The sequence below is a fragment of the Scomber scombrus genome, chromosome 17 (assembly GCF_963691925.1).
Source record: "Scomber scombrus chromosome 17, fScoSco1.1, whole genome shotgun sequence".
Taxonomy (NCBI): Eukaryota; Metazoa; Chordata; class Actinopteri; order Scombriformes; family Scombridae; genus Scomber; species Scomber scombrus.
The window spans coordinates 18976798-18997153 of NC_084986.1; the positions used below are offsets into that span (position 1 = coordinate 18976798).

Here is a 20356-nt window from a genome sequence, read left to right on the forward strand (position 1 = left end):
CCTAATATGCTGTCAAATCCCAGACAGGAGAGAGAGAGAAAAAGGGAGGGATGGTTGGGTAGGTGGAGGGGGAGGATTCCTGCAGTGGGAGGGAGGGGTGGTGCTGAATGAACAGCTCCTCGGCTCATAAAGTAATCAGAGAGCTCCTCTGCTCCGTCAGAGCAGCACAGCCATGAGCCAGCCCAGCTCCCCGTCCTCCAGACCCGCGCTGACACTCCGCCTGTCGCCCTGACAAGCACCGTACCACCATGAAGAGGCAAAACGTGAGGACCCTCGCCCTCATCATCTGTACCTTCACCTACTTGATAGTCGGCGCTGCGATTTTTGACGCGCTGGAGTCTCAGAAGGAGACGACTCAGCGGATGGAGCTGCACCTGAGGAAAGTGGAGCTGCTGAGAACCTTCAACTTGTCCACGGAGGACTTTGACAAGCTGGAGAAGGTGGTGCTGCAGCTGAAGCCGCACAAAGCCGGGGTGCAATGGAGATTCGCCGGCTCGTTTTACTTCGCCATCACTGTGATCACTACCATAGGTAAGAGAGCATTACTGAGATCATCCCTGGGAACTTTGATTTTTATTCTGTGGGCGAAAAAAGTTGAAATGATGGATTATACGGTGGCTTCTGTTAAATGTGAGGCAGGATCAATGGCTGTAAACTGCTATTAGATGAATGGTAGGTTAAAGTAACCAAAGAATGCTTTTATGAAAACTACCACACCACAGGTCTCCATCAACTCAGTTTTACATAATCAGCGATTACAATACACTTAAGAGCACTGCAGCGATACCACAGACTGAGGAAATTCCATAACATGCCATGTTTATAAACTCATTATACAGTACAACAGGTGTGCCATAAATCCACTGCAACTATAAAGAATATACACTGATGAAGTACTCAGATCTACTTACTTACTCAGACTTGAGTAAAAATAGCATTTAATTGTCAGTCAAGTAAAAGTATTTTAGTATTAGCAAAATTGACATCAAAAGCAAAAATGCTCATAATGGGGAAAATAGTCTCTGTTAGTGTTAGACTACATGTTAGGTATTTAGTCACTGCGGAAGACATATAAAACATGCTTTTAGGAACCTCATACTGTAGGATTAATACAGTAAGTAATGAAAAAATGAATAGTGATACCACACATAGAAAAAGTATAAAGTCAGTTTTAAGTACAGGTGTACGATGAATCTCCTGCAATACCATTTTAAGTATATGGCCATAACACTATAGTAAATCACACCTTAAAAAACGTTACATTTGACTTAATACACTCATTACATACAGGATTGTTATATGATTATTATAATGATATAAATACCACAAATGAGGTGAACCTTCATAATAAGCTCAGCAGTCCCTGTAGGAGTACACGATTTTCATGGCAACGTGAAGTGCTTTTGGTGTCTGGAGACACCATCACTGCCATCTAATGTGTGTGCATCACTTCACACAAATCGAACAGAGAGGAGACTTCTTTGGACCTGAACACAGAGAAAATGGTCCTGCCAACAGGTTGTCATCTAAGTCCTTTTGTATTGCAGCATTTTTACTGAATTTCAGCACTGAAAATGGTCACCTCAAAGTCAAAGGCAGCAGCCAAAAAGGGACTCTTAAGGACAAGTGTCTCTGCTGCTCGTAACTGAAAGTTGTCATTAGAGAGGACGCTCCGGGAATCTTAAGTTATGAGGCAGTCATTTGCCTTCCCTTGTGCTCTCTTAGTCATTATTCCTGCTCCAAGAGCCCTTACATGCTGCTGGCCTTTTTTACTTTCATTGCCTTAAACTTTAACTGCAGTTCTTTGCATAACACTTTGCTCACAACTACAAGTACTCAAAGCATAGAGTTTGTTAAATTAATATGACATAAAAAATGAAGCCAAAAAGAAAATAATGTGTGTAATTTTGTCTCATACTATGTAACTTTCAGGCTGTTGTCAAATCAACCACACATCTGCTTTCATTTAATCTGAGAGAAGGTTCACATGCCCCATCTTTCACCCTGCGCGTCTTCTTTTCATCTCTTATCACCACCTCCTATCTGTGCCTCCCGCCTGTATTTAGTGTCCTGGGTAGTTGTCAGTAGTGACCTGTGAATTGTAACCCTATCAGATGAAGGCGACTAATTGCACACCAACCCAACCCGGGTGTCTGTAACTGCATTCAGTAATTGTGAGCCCCACGGCTGCTACAAACACAGTGATTGGCGTTTCAGCCTGCCATTAAGTATTAATGACAACACCAGACCCTCACTGTTCCATTGGCCTCCTGGCACACGACATTAACACTGTAGATACTGTACACACAATATCACACGACCATGACTTACAGTATACAGAGCTACATCTACAGTTTATATAAATTAAATCTGAGATAAAGTTGTGATTTATTTAGGTTTTACTGATGATAACAGAGAGACTGAAATTACTTCTGTCACCAACCAGTGTTTAAAAATAGACATCCTTGTATTTCCTGTCATATTCTTTGAAATTATAATTAAATCAAGGATAAAGCCACTTTATAAAATTAGGCCTCAGGACTTTCAGACCCAACACAGAATACCTCCAGATATGCCTAAATTGGTGTGAAAACAGTGTTATCTATATGAGTTTGTAAGAAGCATAAAAGACTAATGAGATTCATATTGTACTGTATATAAAACATAAAGCAGGCTGTTGATTATATGAAAAACAAATATCCTTGAGAGCAATGATGAATAAATATCCACATTTCTGAACTGCACAAACGTTGGTGGAAATAGTTGACACATGACAAGATCTGGCCTCTGCGAGCTCTACTAATAATTTAACATAAGTGAAAAAGGGAGGAGACGTTGCAATCATTAATCAGTCATCACTTTCCAGAGAGGAGGGGTAGCTGGAGGGCACGGTGTCCATTTACCCGCAAAGATTGAAGCGATGCGAGAAACACCACAAGGAGAAAATAAATGAGCCTGGAGCGAGAAAGCGCTCTCAAGATGGCACGAGATTGGGGCAGCTCCTTGCATGCTTTGGGAACCGGGTGTGATGAAAGTCTGGGGCTCAAGGGGCTCGCCTTGTGGGTATGATGATAGTCATCTTCCCTCTGCCTTCATCCTACAGCCTCCCATCTCCAGGGGCTAAACATCTAGTCATTGCTTATGTCAGTGTATGTGTGACCACAGCATACACTGACCACCTTGCTGTAGTTCAAGGTCACAGAGACCATGTTGAGGACAAACACACAACATGAAAACAGCGTCTTAAGGCTCATATCCTCTGTCTGTTATCTGATGGGCTGTATAGAATCTGGTCACGATAGGAACATGTGAAGCAGTTGTGTTGTTCTTCTCAAGCAGCTGGCTTGTGTTTTCTTCAATGTAGTATCCCAAGGAATTACATCCATATTACACAGTACTCAAAATTAATGATGTAACAACACTGTGGTTAAGGCGTGATTAGGTTTGAGGAAAAATTATGCAAAAAGACATGCACATCCCAGTGACTAATAGGATGGGTGGAGGATCAAAATATACTTGGCAGAGTTGAAAAAGAGAGAGATCCACACACCAAATAGCTCCTGTTTGCAGGATGTTTTATGGAAGCGTATCTGCGCCTTTATTCAAATGGCAAATGCATTCTGCCAAATGGCAATTCAATATAGAATTTAGTCATGCAGTTTGAAAAAATATTGTGCAATATGTAATTCAATATGCAAATTGGCAATACTATCCTCAATACAGTTTTAATTATCTCAATGAAAACAATGACTGAAAATGTAATTGATTAAATTCCATATTGCCATGGTATTCTTGCACCTTTATTCAAATGGAAATGCATTCTGCAAAATGGCAATTCAATGTGCAATTTAGTCATGCCATTTGAAAAAGTATATAGCAATTGACAATTCAATACGCAAAGTTGCAATGCAATCCTCACATCACTTTGTATTTTTTTGGCTAAAAAATACAATGAAGTACAATAGCGCCCCCGCTTACTGGATTGCATTTTGCCATATGCTTTATCTGCACCAAAATTCAATTGAGAATGCAATCTGTCAGTTCTCTCATCAAGGCGGGGCTTCCTTAATGATGTCCCTTCCATGACTTCTCAGCTGTGTTGAGGTATTGGGTAATACAGTTAGACAGATACCCATGTAACCAATCAGGGACCTAGAATAGGGAGCTAGATAAATAAAGGACACATTTGAGTACAAATAAGTTGTATCGGCCAGCACTTATTTGACAAATAATATATTATTAATATATTATTTAGCGTATTTTGACAGTATTTTCTGAGTCAAATCATCACTGTTTAAACATTACTCTTTGTCATAATGTGTAGTGTTGGCAGTAATGTAGTTTTAAATATGTTTGTAGCCTAGAGGAAAAAGAACAAGAAACATTGATAAATATGTTTGGGTATTTTCAAGGCAAGCCCAGGGTAACCAGTTGTTTTAGGCCAGCTCAAAACAAAATATTACCCGGATGCTGACCTAATTTACCAATATGTGAGGAAACCAGTAAAAATTGTCACCTTCTCTGGCTCGTTATGATAGACAAGTGACTAATGTTGACAGGTTTTAGGAGCATAGTGTCAGTACATCCCCTTCTGCTTGGGTGCTTGAAAAGCTTCAATCCCCACATATATCTGAGGGTGGAAGTGTTGTGTTTTGTCTTGGAAAAATTCACAGCCACAGAACAAGATGTTGTATTTTTCTGATAGTGCTGCAGAGTTCAAGTTTTTTAGAGGTCTGGTGGTCTTATCAATGTGTGCCAGTCCACAACTGCATTTAAGCATGTTTATGACATTGTGTGAGGCTGGTTGAACAAGTTAGTTTTTTGGGTGAAATGGCGCTGATGGCAATGGCCACATGGGTAATTTTGAGAAGGGACTTAGCTGAGAAAATGTAAGGCTGATACAGGGGGAAGATCTCACCAGCATGTTAGGCAGATTAGGGGATGTCTTATAAACCACTCAAGGGGGTTTGGAAAAGCACTTCTTAAGTAACAGATCCATCTCAACAATATGCTAATGTTCTTTGACTCTCTTACTCTCTGTGTCTTTGGATTCAGGTGAATACTGAATCACAGAATGCTCCTAAAACCTGAACTGTTCTGGATACATACACTGGACACTTATTAGTTATTTGCATTAGACCATCTTTATAAATACATATATTTAAATTCTTTCTCTGTGTAAAATGAATAGATATATTTTTATAAATAGACAGAGGTGTCTCTAATAAATATACATTACGGCTATCTATCGAGTCCTTTATTGGAATACCAACCACTTGAGGTATTTCTTTTCTGTACGTTTTTTTTTTTTTTTTTTTTACAAAAAATGAATATACAGCACATGTACAATCAGTATATGTGGCCTGCTTATACATTTCTGATTATCAGAAGCAGTCTGAGGAAGACCCTTGAGCTCAAAATGTCACGCATAAGGTGTCTTTCGTCTAGGCTACAGTATTAACCACATGGTTTAGGTTATGGGGCAAGCATAGTTGAGTTTTTTTTAAAACTTCTGAACTGTGCACTGCTCTTGCTCGTAATCACTACGGCAGCTAGATGGCTTCTGACTTTCAAATGCAACTATGTGTGGTTTTTGGGCGACTGGCATAACAACCTATTGTATTGTTTTTCTTGGGAGGACAGTCTCACTTTTCCACAGCTCACATTTCACATCTAATGCCAGCGTTCAATGCCAGTGCAGTAAGTAAAAATTTAAATAATGTTGGCAATGAAAGGTTTTGCAGAACTGTCTTGTATCAATGTTCTTGTCTGGTGATTTTTTTTTCACTCATGCTGACATCACTGTCTCTGTACATTGCAGTACGTTTACACCAGCCAGCTTAAAGGGTTGGTTCACCAAAATTATACAGACAATAGTATATTTTCTAAAAGTCTTCCATATTCAATCTCTAGCCTGCTAATGGAGATATGTAGCGCTCAAATAATTGAATCACATGACATTCAAAGGATTCAAGAGCAGCATCCAGCACCACCTTCAAATTACTTTGTACTTGTAAAAGATCTATAGTGTTACACCCCAAACAATTCACCCATATTGAGGTGGTTTGGAAGCAGAAATCTTAGATGACTCAAAAACCGACCATTGAAATCAAAACTGTCTGCATGGTTAGATACCATCACACATAAGTGACAAAATGTCTTTTGGTCTTTTTAATGAACTGACGTTCAACCATTTTTGTTATTTCATCATATCTAACAACCTAATAACCTTGGGGGGAAAGCATTTTGACTTCTAACTGTTTGTCTATTATCTAATGTCTGAAGTCATTAACCTTCCTCTTTGTGATCCATTCAAGCTCATAAACAAAACTTTAAAGTCACCATGTGTTTGTGGTTAGAAAAACATTCCTTCAAAAAGAACATGCTTCGCTTAGATTTTTATTATTGTGAATCACCTCCTGTTAAATTGTTTTCGTTCAAAGATCATTTGGCTGTTTGCCTCTTGTTGATTCAGCAGACGTGAGCTCAGCGCTCTGCTGTGACGCTGCGCTCATTGTGTGTTGACTGTGAATCTGTAATCTGCTGAAAGAGAGGAACCGAATAATCCCAAAAGATGGCGTCCCATCTGGTTTAAAGCCTGGGACTGGTGGGGAAAATCTGCTGCTTGGTTTGCGAGTAAAACTCTTCCATCACATTAAAAGTGGCTCAGAGCGGACAGCTGAAGCCCCTCCAGCTCTGGTTTAGTTGCTCCGTCACCAGTTGTTGCTGTACTGGGCAGCTACGAAGTGTGGAAGCACATTAGTATATGAATGTGAAGCAGGCTGTCACTGAAAATGAGGAGACATGCTCGGCAAATCCTCTCTGGGTCACTGAGTCTAATGCTTCTATATGTGGACCAATGATGAATAAAATACCTGTTTTTTTTTCTTTTCCTATTTTCATCACTGACACTATGCTTTGATTTGGCGGCTGGCGTGAATCCATTTTCAGCAGTTGCATAATTAGAGGGCACACCTTAAATTATTAATGGTAATTACTTTCATTAGTATCATCATTATTATTCAGTCAGCTTAAGAGGTGAGTGCAGTAAGTGGTTGAGTGCACAAAGAATACATCTCTCACCAACTATTCCACACAGACACCTATCATCATCATCGGACAGAGAGCACTTCTCAGAGGAAAGTTGGGTGAATGTGGGCATTGAATAGATAAAAAAGTGACAATACAAATAAATACACATCAATAGCTAACTTAGTGATTTCGTGTCATCAATAGGGAGGTGGTAGTTACATTATTTTCTTGATGGAGGAATGTGTTTAAAGCATAGACTGTATATATAATGGACGTAACATCCGTGACGTCACCCATTGGTCTGTGGACTGCTGCTCGGAAGCCAATAGTATCGGATCTGAGCAGCGCCATCTTGAAAATTTCCGGTGCATGCCGGAAAAAAAAACAACACGGATTCTACTTATATGAGCATCAGGAGGAGCAAGAGGCGCCCTCCTGAACCTGTGAACCAATCAACCTGTCAATCACGACGTAGCCACGCCCTAATGCATACCCTGCTTTATCGTCAAATATAAAATCAGGGAGGCCAAAATTTCACAAATAAACATCATACTGCATTGAAGAAGGCTTTAAACTGGCGATTGAGACCATAAACACATTTTGAAAACGTTTACTGAGGTTAGAAATCAAGTGAGAAGTTGGAGAATTCTCCATTGACTTGTATAGAGACGGAAGTCCTTTTGACACCAACACGGTCGCCCCCTGGTGGCCTTTTGATAGAATGCAGTTTTAAGTTACTTCTGCGTTGGCCTCATTTCAGAGGACCGGAACTCCCCGCCTGGTTGAAAGTGCTTTTGAGTTTTCTGATAAAGGAAGACAAGAGTCTTCAAGATAAAATTTATAGAAGCATTCATTTGTATTACGTTTTCTGTCAACATTTATGAGGTAATGTTTATAATCAATGTATCTTGGAATTCGCAATTTTTTTAGATTTGAATGTATGAAAATATTACCCTTTTTTTCCACCAAAATATCAGATTTTGCAGTACAATCTGCTGTTATTAACTACAGCAACATTGAACTTTATATGGTTATGATTGGTTGTGGTTACATTGCATTTCAACACAATGTAATTGGGACAACAGTTAAGTGGTATATAAACAGAATTTCTTGAATTGTTATGGTGCTCCCTGATGAAGTCTAAGGCTTTGGGTTAATTTTCTATTCCTGTGAAACTTCTAATTTATATTAGTATACTATGAACATAGAATACATTTTTTTTGTTAACTAACATATTTGGTGAGTTTTACTTTTTTTCCACCAAAATATGTGATTTTGCAGTAAAATTTCTGCTGGTTGAAACTAGAACAAAATCTTTTTCCTCTAAGCAAAATCACTATCTTTTTACTTGTGTTTGTGAGAAAAGAGTTCTGAGTTCTTTTGTTGCATAAACCTAACCGCACACAAGACCCAGGATGTGATGTCTTAGTCCCTAATATCACAGTCCTGCGTCTTATGTGCCAGCCATCCACCCGATCTCCTCTTCTCTGTGACTTCAGTGCAGTATATTACATATTACATTATATACAATTGCCTGTGAACATAATACAGGCAGCAAATATGATTACCAGTGCAACGTAATTAAGGAAACAACTCAGTTTAATATATACGTATATGTCGGCTACATGTTTATAAACTTAATTTCTTAATAGTGTGGCTCTTGGGATGGCAGTGTGAAAGTGAAATATCTCCCAATCCAATATGTAAAATTACTCAAAAATTGGAAAAATTCTCAAATGCGGCCAAATCTGTAGTGAATCAGCTGAGAATGAGTGGTTTATAATCAAACCCAGGCACTTTAGTTCACAATTTATTGGATTGAGGGTGAATTGATCTGGGCCCTGCTGCTGATCTGCTGCTGTGTTTTATGTGATTTGCAGGTTTGGAGGTGACTGTGGCTCTGACTATTTTGTATCACTAACTAACAGGACAACCAAACTAATTCAACAGCTGAAAAGCAAACAGTTGATGTTGGGTAGAAGGGTTAGTGTGTTGTTTTCAGACAACTAGCAGGATGTACACCATTATAAAAACACAGTACACCAGAACTGACATCATGCTAGCTCGTCAGTTTAACAGCTGCACAACAGGTGATCTTCCTAGCAGGACATTAAAAATGCTGTAGATTTCACAAATATGCTACCAAGTATCAAATCCGTTAACTAAGTGATGAGTAGGCGATGTGACGATGCTCAGACATTTGGGCCACTGCTCTCTGCTTTCATAGCATTTACCGTGTGGGCTCCTGAGGTGAACCGTTTAGATAGTTTGCTCCGCTGTGAGCTTGATTTTACCTAAATCGTTGAAGCTGGAGGTCATTTTCTCCAGAAGATTGAAGATGCGGTAAGAGGTGCCATGTCAGTGTTGTTATCCTGCAAGCACACTGCGATATTAACACCACTCTCTCTGTAAGGGCAAATTGTGAGGACATTTTAAGTGTCTAATATCGTCACATCATACAACCCCACACTGGTGCTTGTATGTAAGGTCCTCAAAACAGAGTGAGTTAGCTTGCGTAACTCAGTATCATGCTCTTCTCATTCTCACTCATGATGGAGACACACTGTGCTGTACAGTAATATGACATTTTGTAGAGCCGTAAGGCTGCTTGTAAACAGGTTTTCAAGGTCCCAAAGGTCACAGGACAAACTTTACATGACACAAGTGTGCATGTGAGCAATTTGTTAATTAAAAAAGAGCAATGGCCTCAGCGTCTTTGAGTCAGTGCTGCCACAGGGTTGTCACTGAAAACTTAAAGAGCTGATAGGATGACTAAGCTCTCTTTGTTTGATATGGCCAGCGCGTGTCACTAAGGTTACACAAACCTCAAAACAAAGACGACAAGTGTGCAGCTGAATAGGACACACAGGTTCAGGTTGCAGACAGGGTCATTGAGAGAGTGATCCACAAAAAAAGCTGCAAAATCATCACATAAAGGCATCTCTATGGGTTGTCCTGTAGGTCTTAAGAAGTCATTTAAAGCAGCTCTGAGCAACCTGATATGAAAGGAAGGCCTAGATAAACCAGAAATCATGACATGTACAGTCACTGCACACAACATGGTTATGTTTACAGACTAGTGTGATCTTTTTATGCAAAACAATACAGAAGGGATTAATGAGGTAAGAGTGGATAGAGCACTCACTCACTGTTTCAGACAGATCTGGTTCCCAACCTTTTTTGGTTTGTGACTGTTAAAAAAAATCAACCCATGACCTTTCATCAAAGGTTACATATTTCTTTGAATTGTGAGCAATTCAAGTAAAGCTCTTTTTTTTTTTACTTCTCAGATTCCTGATTTGAATTATTTTTAGAGGCCAGAGGAGACAAAATGATAAAGTATCTAAGAGAAAAGCTAAAACGTTTCTGTGGAGCAGAAAATCGTTTTTTCTTCTTTCCTAACTTGTTAATCATATTGAGACTCTTCCGGTTTGTGTTAGTGTTTGCAGTTGATGAGCCCTGTTCACATGCTGACATTATGCTGCATTATACTGTAGCAGGTAATCAGCATTAACAAGAGAGCGAGACATTTAAAGTTGCAGCAGCACAAACACAGGATGGTTTAGGAGTGCCAGACCTGTTTAGAGGACAAAGGGAACAGAGTAGATATTTCTGGCACAACTTCACCTATTTCTAAGGTGCATGGAGAAGGGAAATAATCTGAAGGTCAAAACTCCAGCAACACTTGTAGTATAAAGAACTTAATGAGACCATTTTGTCATCTTTGGCTGGAGAAACAGACATTAAATCCTTGCAAAAGCACCTGTCTTCTTGTTTTGAAGTGGGAAATGTTGCACTATTGATTTTTAATGGAGTTATGATGATGATTGATGTTTTGAGCTGTTAATTAGGATGACTAAAATGTTCATACTGTGCTAATTGTGTGTGATTACCTGAGACTCTACATGCTGTATAGCAACACTATTAAGTGCTGCTTGCGCAATAGATTACATTTACTAACACATAGAAAAATGTGATGCAATTCTTCGTTACCAGACAGGCAAAAATCTCAGAAAGTATGTGTAGTTCCAGACATAATTTGGTCAAAAAGCTTTTAAAAAAACCCCACCTGCATTTGGATAACTTTGGACAACTACTCCAATTGTTTTTTTTATAGTTTTATTACTCTATGTGTGAACATTTCCAAATTAATGTTGTATCTCTTGGCATTGTATTTGTATGTGCAGCTGTGAGGCACCTTGTAACTCTGGTTTTAAATGATGTTACAGAACTTGCAAATAAAGATGAATTTAGTTGAGGATTTTTAGGGGAAAAGCTTGTATCCAGTGCTGCTGTTTATCTGCTGTTTATGTTTCTACTTTGGTAAAATGGGTATGAAAATAAAGCCTAAAAACTACACTGATACAGTTCTAATGATTTGCACTTTGTTCATCTGTTTGATAAAAAGTCATTACTTTGTGAATGTGAACGAGCCATTAATGAAGGCAGCGGCGCTCCAGTAAATGTGGATTTTATTAGCTTCATATTTTTGTAATCATAATTATTGTAGTAGAATTACTGAATAGGATAAATGTGAAAGAATAATGAGGGAAAGTAATATACAGCAACACATCCATAACTATTAATATTTAGACACAAAGCAAACAAACCCTTGTGTGTCAAAGAAGTGTTTAATGGATTTTGCATGTAGTTTCCAGCACATGTAACATTCACTTACAGCGCCGAGCTGTAGGTACAAACTGGGTCCACAGAGAGACAAACAATGAGACCTCTGCAGCTATTACTGGCAGAGAGAGCTTGTTGGTGTTCTGGATCTGGAGGAGTAACGTCTGAGAAAGTTGATAGAAGTGACTCTCATTGCTGCTGCTGCTCCGTTCACATGACCAGCCAATGTTTACCTATTGTACGTCTGCTTTATGCTTCGCTGCCTCAATGGAAAGTTGAGTCCTTGCCTGACTCACTAAACAAAATATGACTCTGTATTTATTAGACTTCATAATCCGGCGAGGGAATGATTGGAGTTTAACCAAATAAAATAGTACACAGTAGTGAGATCTGAATCTCTCACTTGAAGTTTCCTACTGATTCTATTCCAGGATATAAATATACACTGCGTCACGTGTATTGTCGAAGCTATACTGCATGTGGCAAACTGGCTCCCGTGAGTTTTATTTGACCAGAAATTAGAACTATTTTCTCATTTTTTTCTCTGAATGAAAGAATGCCTATTATCTAATGTCCTGTAACATTGAATTATGTGCGTCACCACAACTCAAAGCTTTTAGCAAGGGTTGGACATAATCGCTCGATTAATGGTATAATCTTTCCAGTAGAAATTTTTGATTAACTGAGACGTGTCTAAGCTTTCCAGGAACAAAATATGCCAACACGATAAGTATATAAACAAAATATATCCTACCTCAGTTTATGAGATTGTCGCCAAATCTGATGAATGTTTATATCACTTGGATACTTGGAGTCATCACATCTTTTTTATGTAGGGTAATACTGAATGCTGGACTCTTTTCTAAGTAGTTAAAAGGTGTATATTTGGATGCTTGATATGGGATTTCTCTCACTGATCAGTAACAAAGATCAACATGCCCACTGACTGAGTCACAAAGGAAAATGAGATGTGTAATGTGAACCTCTGTGCCGAGGAGACTGACTGCTTGTAAAAATGTCACAGAGCTGTCTCTTCAACATTGCTCAGTCACTGTGTTTCTCCTCTCGTGACCTGAAAAGGAAAGGTATTGGGAACTTGTAAGTGTGTAGACAGTCGGGATATGAGTCCAGAAACAATGCTGGTAATGAGGCTGTGACCATTGGCTCACTGAGCGCTTTCAGGAAAAGGATTTGTAGGAAACTTTTGATAATGCCACAATTACAGAGGAAATATTTTGTACATACAAATATTAGGTATTATTGGAAATACTTCCTGGATACCCTGTTGGTACAAGGAAATAAGTGCAGGGAAGAAGGTGATGACATATTTGTGTTAAGAAGCAATCTAGAAATAAATTACACCTTAACTTTACATTTTCAATTAAAATATTGCAATAGCTAGCCAATGTCATGAAAAGGGTCTTAAATTGGATCCTAAAATTTAGAGCTGCAACAGTTAGTCAATTTATTTATACCCGCCAACTATTTTGATGATCAATTAATTGTATTGAGTCTTTTTTTTTTTTTTATCCAAAAATCTTCTCAAATGTGAATATTTTCTGGTTTCTTTAGCCTTCTATGATAGTAAACTGAATATCTTTGGGTTGTGGACTGTTGGTTGGGACAGAAGTTATTTGAAGTTGCACAATGGGGTTTAGGAAATGGTGACTGATATTTTTCACCATTTTGGACATTTAAAGACTGAACACCTACTCGATTCATTGAAAAAATAATGCAGAGAATAATCAATAATAAAAATAATTGTTAGTTGGAGCCCTGCTAAAATTACACAACTGTTTTCCACTATCATACAGCTACAGCTACAGTATAAAAGTACACCTTTCTTCCCAGACTCAACTACATTGTTTAATAATAATATATTTTTAAACACTATTACTGTACCCTGTAATTATTATATAGATACTTAGTAATTAAGAAATTGATTTTTATTGTATTTTTTGCAAATTTCTCTTAAACACAAGGTTGCTACTCACTAACATTTTGTCTTCTTCCCTCGTACTAACATTTTTGTCCCAGAACACGTACTAAATCTACTAAATGATTCATACATACTGTATACAGTGCCTTGCAAAAGTATTCATACCCCTTGAACTTTTCCACATTTTGTCACATTACAACCACAAATTTAAATGTATTTTATTGTGATTTTATGTGATAGACCAACACAAAGTAGCACATAATTGTGAAGTGGAAGGAAAATGATACGTAGTGGTGAAGATTTTTTACAAATAAAAATCTGAAAAGTGTGACGTGCATATGTATTCAGCCCCCCTGAGTCATTACTTTGTCGAACCACCTTCTTCCGCAATTACAGCCTCAAGTCTTTTGGGGTATGTCTCTACCAGCTTCGCACATCTACGGACTGCAATTTTTGTCTATTCTTCTTTGCAAAATTGCTCCAGTTCAGTCAGATTGGATGGAGAGTGTCTGTGAACAGCAATTTCCAAGTCTTGCCACAGATTCTCAGTAGGATTTAGGTCTGGACTTTGATTGGGCCATTCTAACACATGAATATGATTTGATCTGAACCATTCTATTGTAGCTCTTGCGGTATGTTTAGAGTCGTTGTCTTGCTGGAAGGTGTACCTCTGTCCCAGTCTCAAGTCTTTTGCAGCCTCTAACAGGTTTTCCTCCAGGATTGGCCTGTATTTAGCTTCATCCATCTTCCCATCAACTCTGACCAGCTTCCTTGTCCCTGCTGAAGAAAAGCATCCCCACAGCATGTTATGTTTTTATAACCTAACCCTGCTTTAAACTTCTCCACAATTTTATCTCTGACCTGTCTGGTGTGTTCCTTAGTCTTCATGATGCTGTTTGTTCACTAATGTTCTCTAACAAACCTCTGAGGCCTTCACAGAAGAGCTATATTTATTCTGAGATTGAAGTACACACAAGTGGACTTTCTTTACTAATTAGGTGACTTCTGGAGGCAGTTGGTTGTACTGGATTTTATTTAGGGGTATCAGAGTAAAGGGGGCTGAATACATATGCACGTCACACTTTTCAGATTTTTATTTGTAAATAATCTTGAACACAACATATAATTTTCCTTCCACTTCACAATTATGCGCTACTTTGTGTTGGTCTATCACATAAAATTTCAATAAAATACATTTAAGTTTGTGGTTGTAACGTGACAAAATGTGGAAAAGTTCAAGGGGTATGAATACTTTTGCAAGGCACTGTATATATTGTAATTTGCAGGCACTTAATGTACTCTAAGTCAATCTTTCATACGGGTCACTAATCAAACACTTGTCACATTCAATAAGTCCTCCCAGAGATTCTCTCCAAAATTGTCATGCAGTTGTTGTCCACACTGCTGCGGTTACAGGCTATGAGAGCATTATTCTAAAAACTCCCTGTTAGCCATTTCCCATCCACTGCCTGAGAGAACTTGCATTGTATTAAGCAAATTATGCAGAAATGTGTGAGAAGCCATTCACAAAAGCATTCACAGATTTTCCTCAACAATGCTTAAGAGACGCGATATTACATCTCACACTGAGCCGCTAATTGCTTGTGTTTAGTTTTCCGAGAAAATGTCTGAATGCTGATGGGAAATTTGCACTGTGGAGCTCATTATGTGTTGGGTGACATGTATGTGCGGCATTGCAACTGTTTTTCTTTGCAGGTTTGAACTCTTTCAGCTACAGCTACTGTATAGTCCCACAATAATGTATACAGTGTAATCCCAAAGGACACAAACATGCACCTCAAAGAAGCAAAGTCCAAGAATACCTGAAAAACAACTGCATGGTGAATTATTAAAAAAGAACCCCAAACCCCAAATTATTCTTACCTGCTTTGAAATGTTATTATAAGAACAGATACATTTTTCCTGCGTTTGGGGCCTAAAAACAACATGAAACTCCCCTCTGCTGCTATAAAAAGCAGATACACAGATAGTCACACGACCACAGCAGTGAAATTCTCCCTGAGGAACACACAGTGTCATCAAATGCAGCTCTCTGACACACACATTGTTTTCAGTTGGGGGGTGGGGGGAGTTATACCAGCCAGCTGAGTGTTGATTATGTGCCCAAAGCACTGAGCTGTCTCTGCAGCGCCCTAGAGATGGTGAGGCCTCACTTGCCTTAGCTTTTTCTGCCTCAGTACATAAAAGTGCCAAAAGAAAAAGAAAAAAAACTTTCCACATCAAGACTCCTCAGCAGTGTGGAAAGCGTCTAAACACTGAGGTGAGAGGTGAGAAGCTAATACTCTGTGTTTATGGTTCAGTTAAAAAAAATGGAGAGCTCTCATTGCCATCCTTATCATAACAACCTGAAGTGATTTTCTCACAACTCACTAGCTTCTGACGGCTCCAACCTTCTCCGAGTCTAGAGAGGGGGACTGTGTTGAATGCTTTGGTAACTGCGGTGTTGCATTAGCTTTACACTACTCCAACTGGCTCAGAGCACTGGAATGATTCGGTCCGACAGCGCCAAGCGGCTGTAGCTCGCCTGGCTCGTACACTGTCTTCCAGGGGAATTTGTTTTCCAATTTGTTTTCAGCATCTGCTTAATCTCTCAACAAGCCAACCTGGATGAAGTGGACTGTCACACACTGAGGCCTAATGATAATAACAATAACAGTGATAGGTGAGTTGTGTTTACCCCCGAGGGCTGCGATCAGAGTGCAAGCTTATGAGTACACATTTAATATCCATATTAAAAAAGAACCAAGTACCCTGTGACAACCTTGGGCTAAAACTACAGGCTGCTAAACTATTTTTTCCGGAGTAATCCTAATATCACAGCTGTCGGAGGTGATGTGCCAGCTCCCCATCCACTATGTTGGATGTGTGGTGGTGGAAAATTATGTTATTGTTCAAGGCAATTAATAACGGTTGGTACCGAAACAATCTGTTTGGCCAAAATTACATTTTAGGATTTTTCCAGTTGTGTTTCACCAATATTGAAACTGGATGCTATGTTAAAAATGTAATTTTGTGTTATTTTTATACTGTCATGATGTTGGAAATCTTTGTTAACTTAAGCTCAAATATGTTGGATGTATTTGAGAAGAAGTGAAATCCTAAGACTATAGTTTGTTTACGTCCAGTGTGAGGGGCAGCTTCCGGGAGCTAACCAATCAGAACAGAGTAGGCTCATGGGGAAGGGGTCCTTAAAGAGACAGGAGCTTAAAGGGACTGTTTCAGACAGAGGCTGAATTCAGGGGCTACATGAATAAGATAAATAAGAAAAGGTTGAGCCCCAGAATCTAAATATAGACTTGGAAATTTGCACAATACGTCCCCTTTAACTACTGCAGTCACCAAGTATTGAGTTGGTTGTGCTTTATACAACCTTAAAACCTTTCAGAAAAATGATCCATAATCCCTAGAGATTGTGTCCATATTGGATGATTCTGCACCTCACGATTATATCCAATGCCAACATTTAGTAATTATACAGGAAGTTGTGTCGTGTGTCCTTGCTTGTAAGCCGGAGAGTATGTGGGCTCTCAGGCTGAAAACAACTTGCAAGAGGCTGGTTTGGTGAGGGTAGCAGCAAGATGATGCAATATACCAGGAAAGTCCGTTTGAGTATTGATCTAAACTAATGCACAATACAGTTTACAGTATAACATCATGAGGAAGGATTTCACTGGTCTGGAAAGTTACTATCGTGGCAATTATTTTATTTTTTTGTCATGAGCACAAGGTAAACAGTAGAAATACACCGTTCAAATGAGTTACAAAGTAATCTGCCAGGAATATGTGCTTATGTGCTTTGATTGGCCACCTCCGAACCTTGCCTCATGACATTGCATCTCTTAACTGTGAAAGATGAAATGGGTTGCCATGAACAGATATTGTAGAAATGAGAATTTTAAAACCCTTGGATGCTTTGGGCTTAATCTGAGCTCTTGAAGAATCGTCCAATATCAACATACTTGTCTTGCACAGACTCTTCCAGCCAATTTATTACTGAACAACGATGTACTGTTCTTACAGTATTTGGCTAATGGGTATACTGACTATTTCCATTCCCATCAGCACTATGAAGAATGTCCTCTTGGGTAAAAGAGTTGACACATCTCTGCCCAGCATGGTTCAGTATGTCTATTCCAGTGGGCTTAATGGATGCAAACTAAAAATAGGACTTCTAACTGTGAAAAGTGTATATGATATGTTTTTCTCTGTCTAATTTTAGTAAATTCAATTGATAGAGCCTGTGACTGATCCTAATGTATGTATTGTTACACTACACTAATAAGGCACATCCTCTTGCAGCACTTTGGAGTTTCAAAAACAAAGCAGCAAGCGTTTGAACTTCTTCTTTGGTGCTGAAACAGCAAGACATCATCTAAAAGACATTTACATTAGCTTGCCAGCAGACCTGCCAGCTATTGTTGCAACAAAAAAAAGTCTAATGATATTTAAGTTCTTTGGTTACTGAGCACCGTGTCACCCATCAGCGAAAAGACAAGATTTGATCTACTTAAGTATAACAATGAAAATATGCTGATTTCCAGGCAATGTAATTCTGTGCAGGCTTCATGTAGCCGGCAGAAGCTTGTGTCAAAACTTTTCTCCAACTGCACACTGCATGATAATTGCTGTGGGTGATCCTTTCCATGTCAGCTTCTAGTGAATCAATGGGGCAGTCTGACTACTGGGGCTCCAAATTAATATTAGGCTGGAACATAAACTTGAGTCCAATTAAATTTGCATGTCCTTATTATGGTGTTTTTTGCCTCTGTAGGTGCGAGAGTTGTAGAGTGTTATCTGTGAGAAATATCAGTAAGTGTAGACATCCTTTAAAACAAAAAACAATTGACACAATGTACTGTACAAGATTCATGATAATAAATCAAACTTTTTTATATTACATAAACTGCTTGTTACATAAGGTAATACAAAGTAAAATATATTTTAAAAAATGATGATGGTGCTGCTGCCATAAACCTCATCCACTTAGTTCTCCAAGTAGGTTAAAACAAATGCTACGGATGGATTTGCAGGTACTGTGTGACCCAGGTCTGGTAAGGTGAACCTGCAGATTGAGCGGAGGTGGAGCTGATGCTCTGCTCGCTGTCTGTTTGCTCCTGCCATATGGGAAGCCCGAGGCAGTGGTTACCCCGACAAGGTGACAATGCGACCTGACACATAGATAAAACTGGATGGTCATTCAGTAATAGCTTGGACAAACTTATAACGCTTGACACATGTCGATTAGGAATACATCCACATGTACTGCATGTGTTTTGTAATCATGGTGCCAGCTGATGAAATAGCAAACAGGACTGCAAGGTCACTCTCTGCCTGGTATGGAGATTAAAACTGTGATCACACAGTAAGCATCGGACATTACATTTACCTTTAATCATTATAACACTCCTCTTAAAACGCACCAGGCTTCAAGGAAATACATCAAAAGCACAGAAAATCAATGTTTTATCAATATGTTGCCCTTTAAAAAGAGAGTGGTTGCTATTTTTTTAACCTTGCATCTGACATGTTTGATTTTTTTAATGTTTCACAAGTCAAAAACATCTAATGAAGCAACATTAATTCAATTTTAATGCAAGGACTTTTGCGTTTTCATTCAGATTACACTGCACATAAACAAGTAAACAACATTTTGTTTAGTACAAAGGAGGATCAGGAGCAGCAGACAGTACAGTTTGGGGCTCATATAACACCTTAATAAGATCCATTACTTGATTTAATTGCATCTGGTCATTAAGCCAGGTGCCAGCATTAGTCTCATGCATCACATGACGTGACATACGATAGCTGTACAATGTGGCAGCCAGCCCAGTCAGACAACTCAGCCAGGGCGCTGATGGGCACTCATGTCTCCATTACAAAGCCATTGTCAAAGGACCACACACTTTTGTCTGTCTGAGTGTGTCGATGTGTGTGTGCTGCAAAGCACTAATTCCCTAATTTGGGTGTGTACCTGCGTCAAATTGCTATTTCAAATCATTTTTCTACTTGTTGTTTAATTGGATCGACAGTTGTGACTATTTAAATGACAGTTTAATGTAGGCCTGTTTTTATGTTACAGTTCTAACAACATTTGACTTAACTCGATTTGACTCAACTTTTGTAGACTCAATGTTAAAACAAAAGCTAAAATAATCATTTCAGTTGATCCATACTTGGTAGTTTGGACTGTGGAGCTCATAGTTGAATTTCTTTAAATTTGGGAGAACTATTGCACTTTAAATACATCTTAAATGTACTAACTGTTACCATTGCAACTTGTGACCTGACTTAGATTTTAGCTAGCTTGCTGAAGTTTCTAAAAACAGCTAATAAACTGTAACAATATGAAGTCAGAAGTACAGGTAAACATAGCCAGACTATGTTAAAACTGCTGTAATCAATATTTGTATAACAACTTATGAAATAACAATGTATAATATGAAAAGGGTTGATCACAGTGATGAAGCCACAGATAATTATCACCCAACTCTGCAGGTCTACTCAGCTGATGAAGTGTTTTAGTGTCTTTTAGCCAGATGTTTTGGTTTTATGGGCCACAACAGCAACAACTAGTGTTTCAGTGCAGTCTCGACAACATAATTAATGAATATTGTTTGCAGTTTTCTGCTCGGGATATATCATGACCTGAATGACTGTCTTCACAATAAAGAGTCAGATATTTCCCTCGTAAGTTTGTGGAGACATAACCAGAGCGAATAGTAAATTAAATCTACTGGA

General features: G+C 38.7%; 1 protein-coding gene across 1 annotated transcript in view; it reads left to right on the forward strand.

The window, feature by feature from the left end:
- The first annotated feature begins 248 nt into the window (after positions 1–248).
- kcnk3a (potassium channel, subfamily K, member 3a) overlaps positions 249–20356 on the forward strand; it is a 34013-nt gene continuing 13905 nt past the window's right edge. Inside the window, exon 1 of the mRNA XM_062437446.1 lies at positions 249–531. Coding sequence (XP_062293430.1) covers positions 249–531 — 283 coding nt within the window. The remainder of the gene's footprint in view (positions 532–20356) is intronic.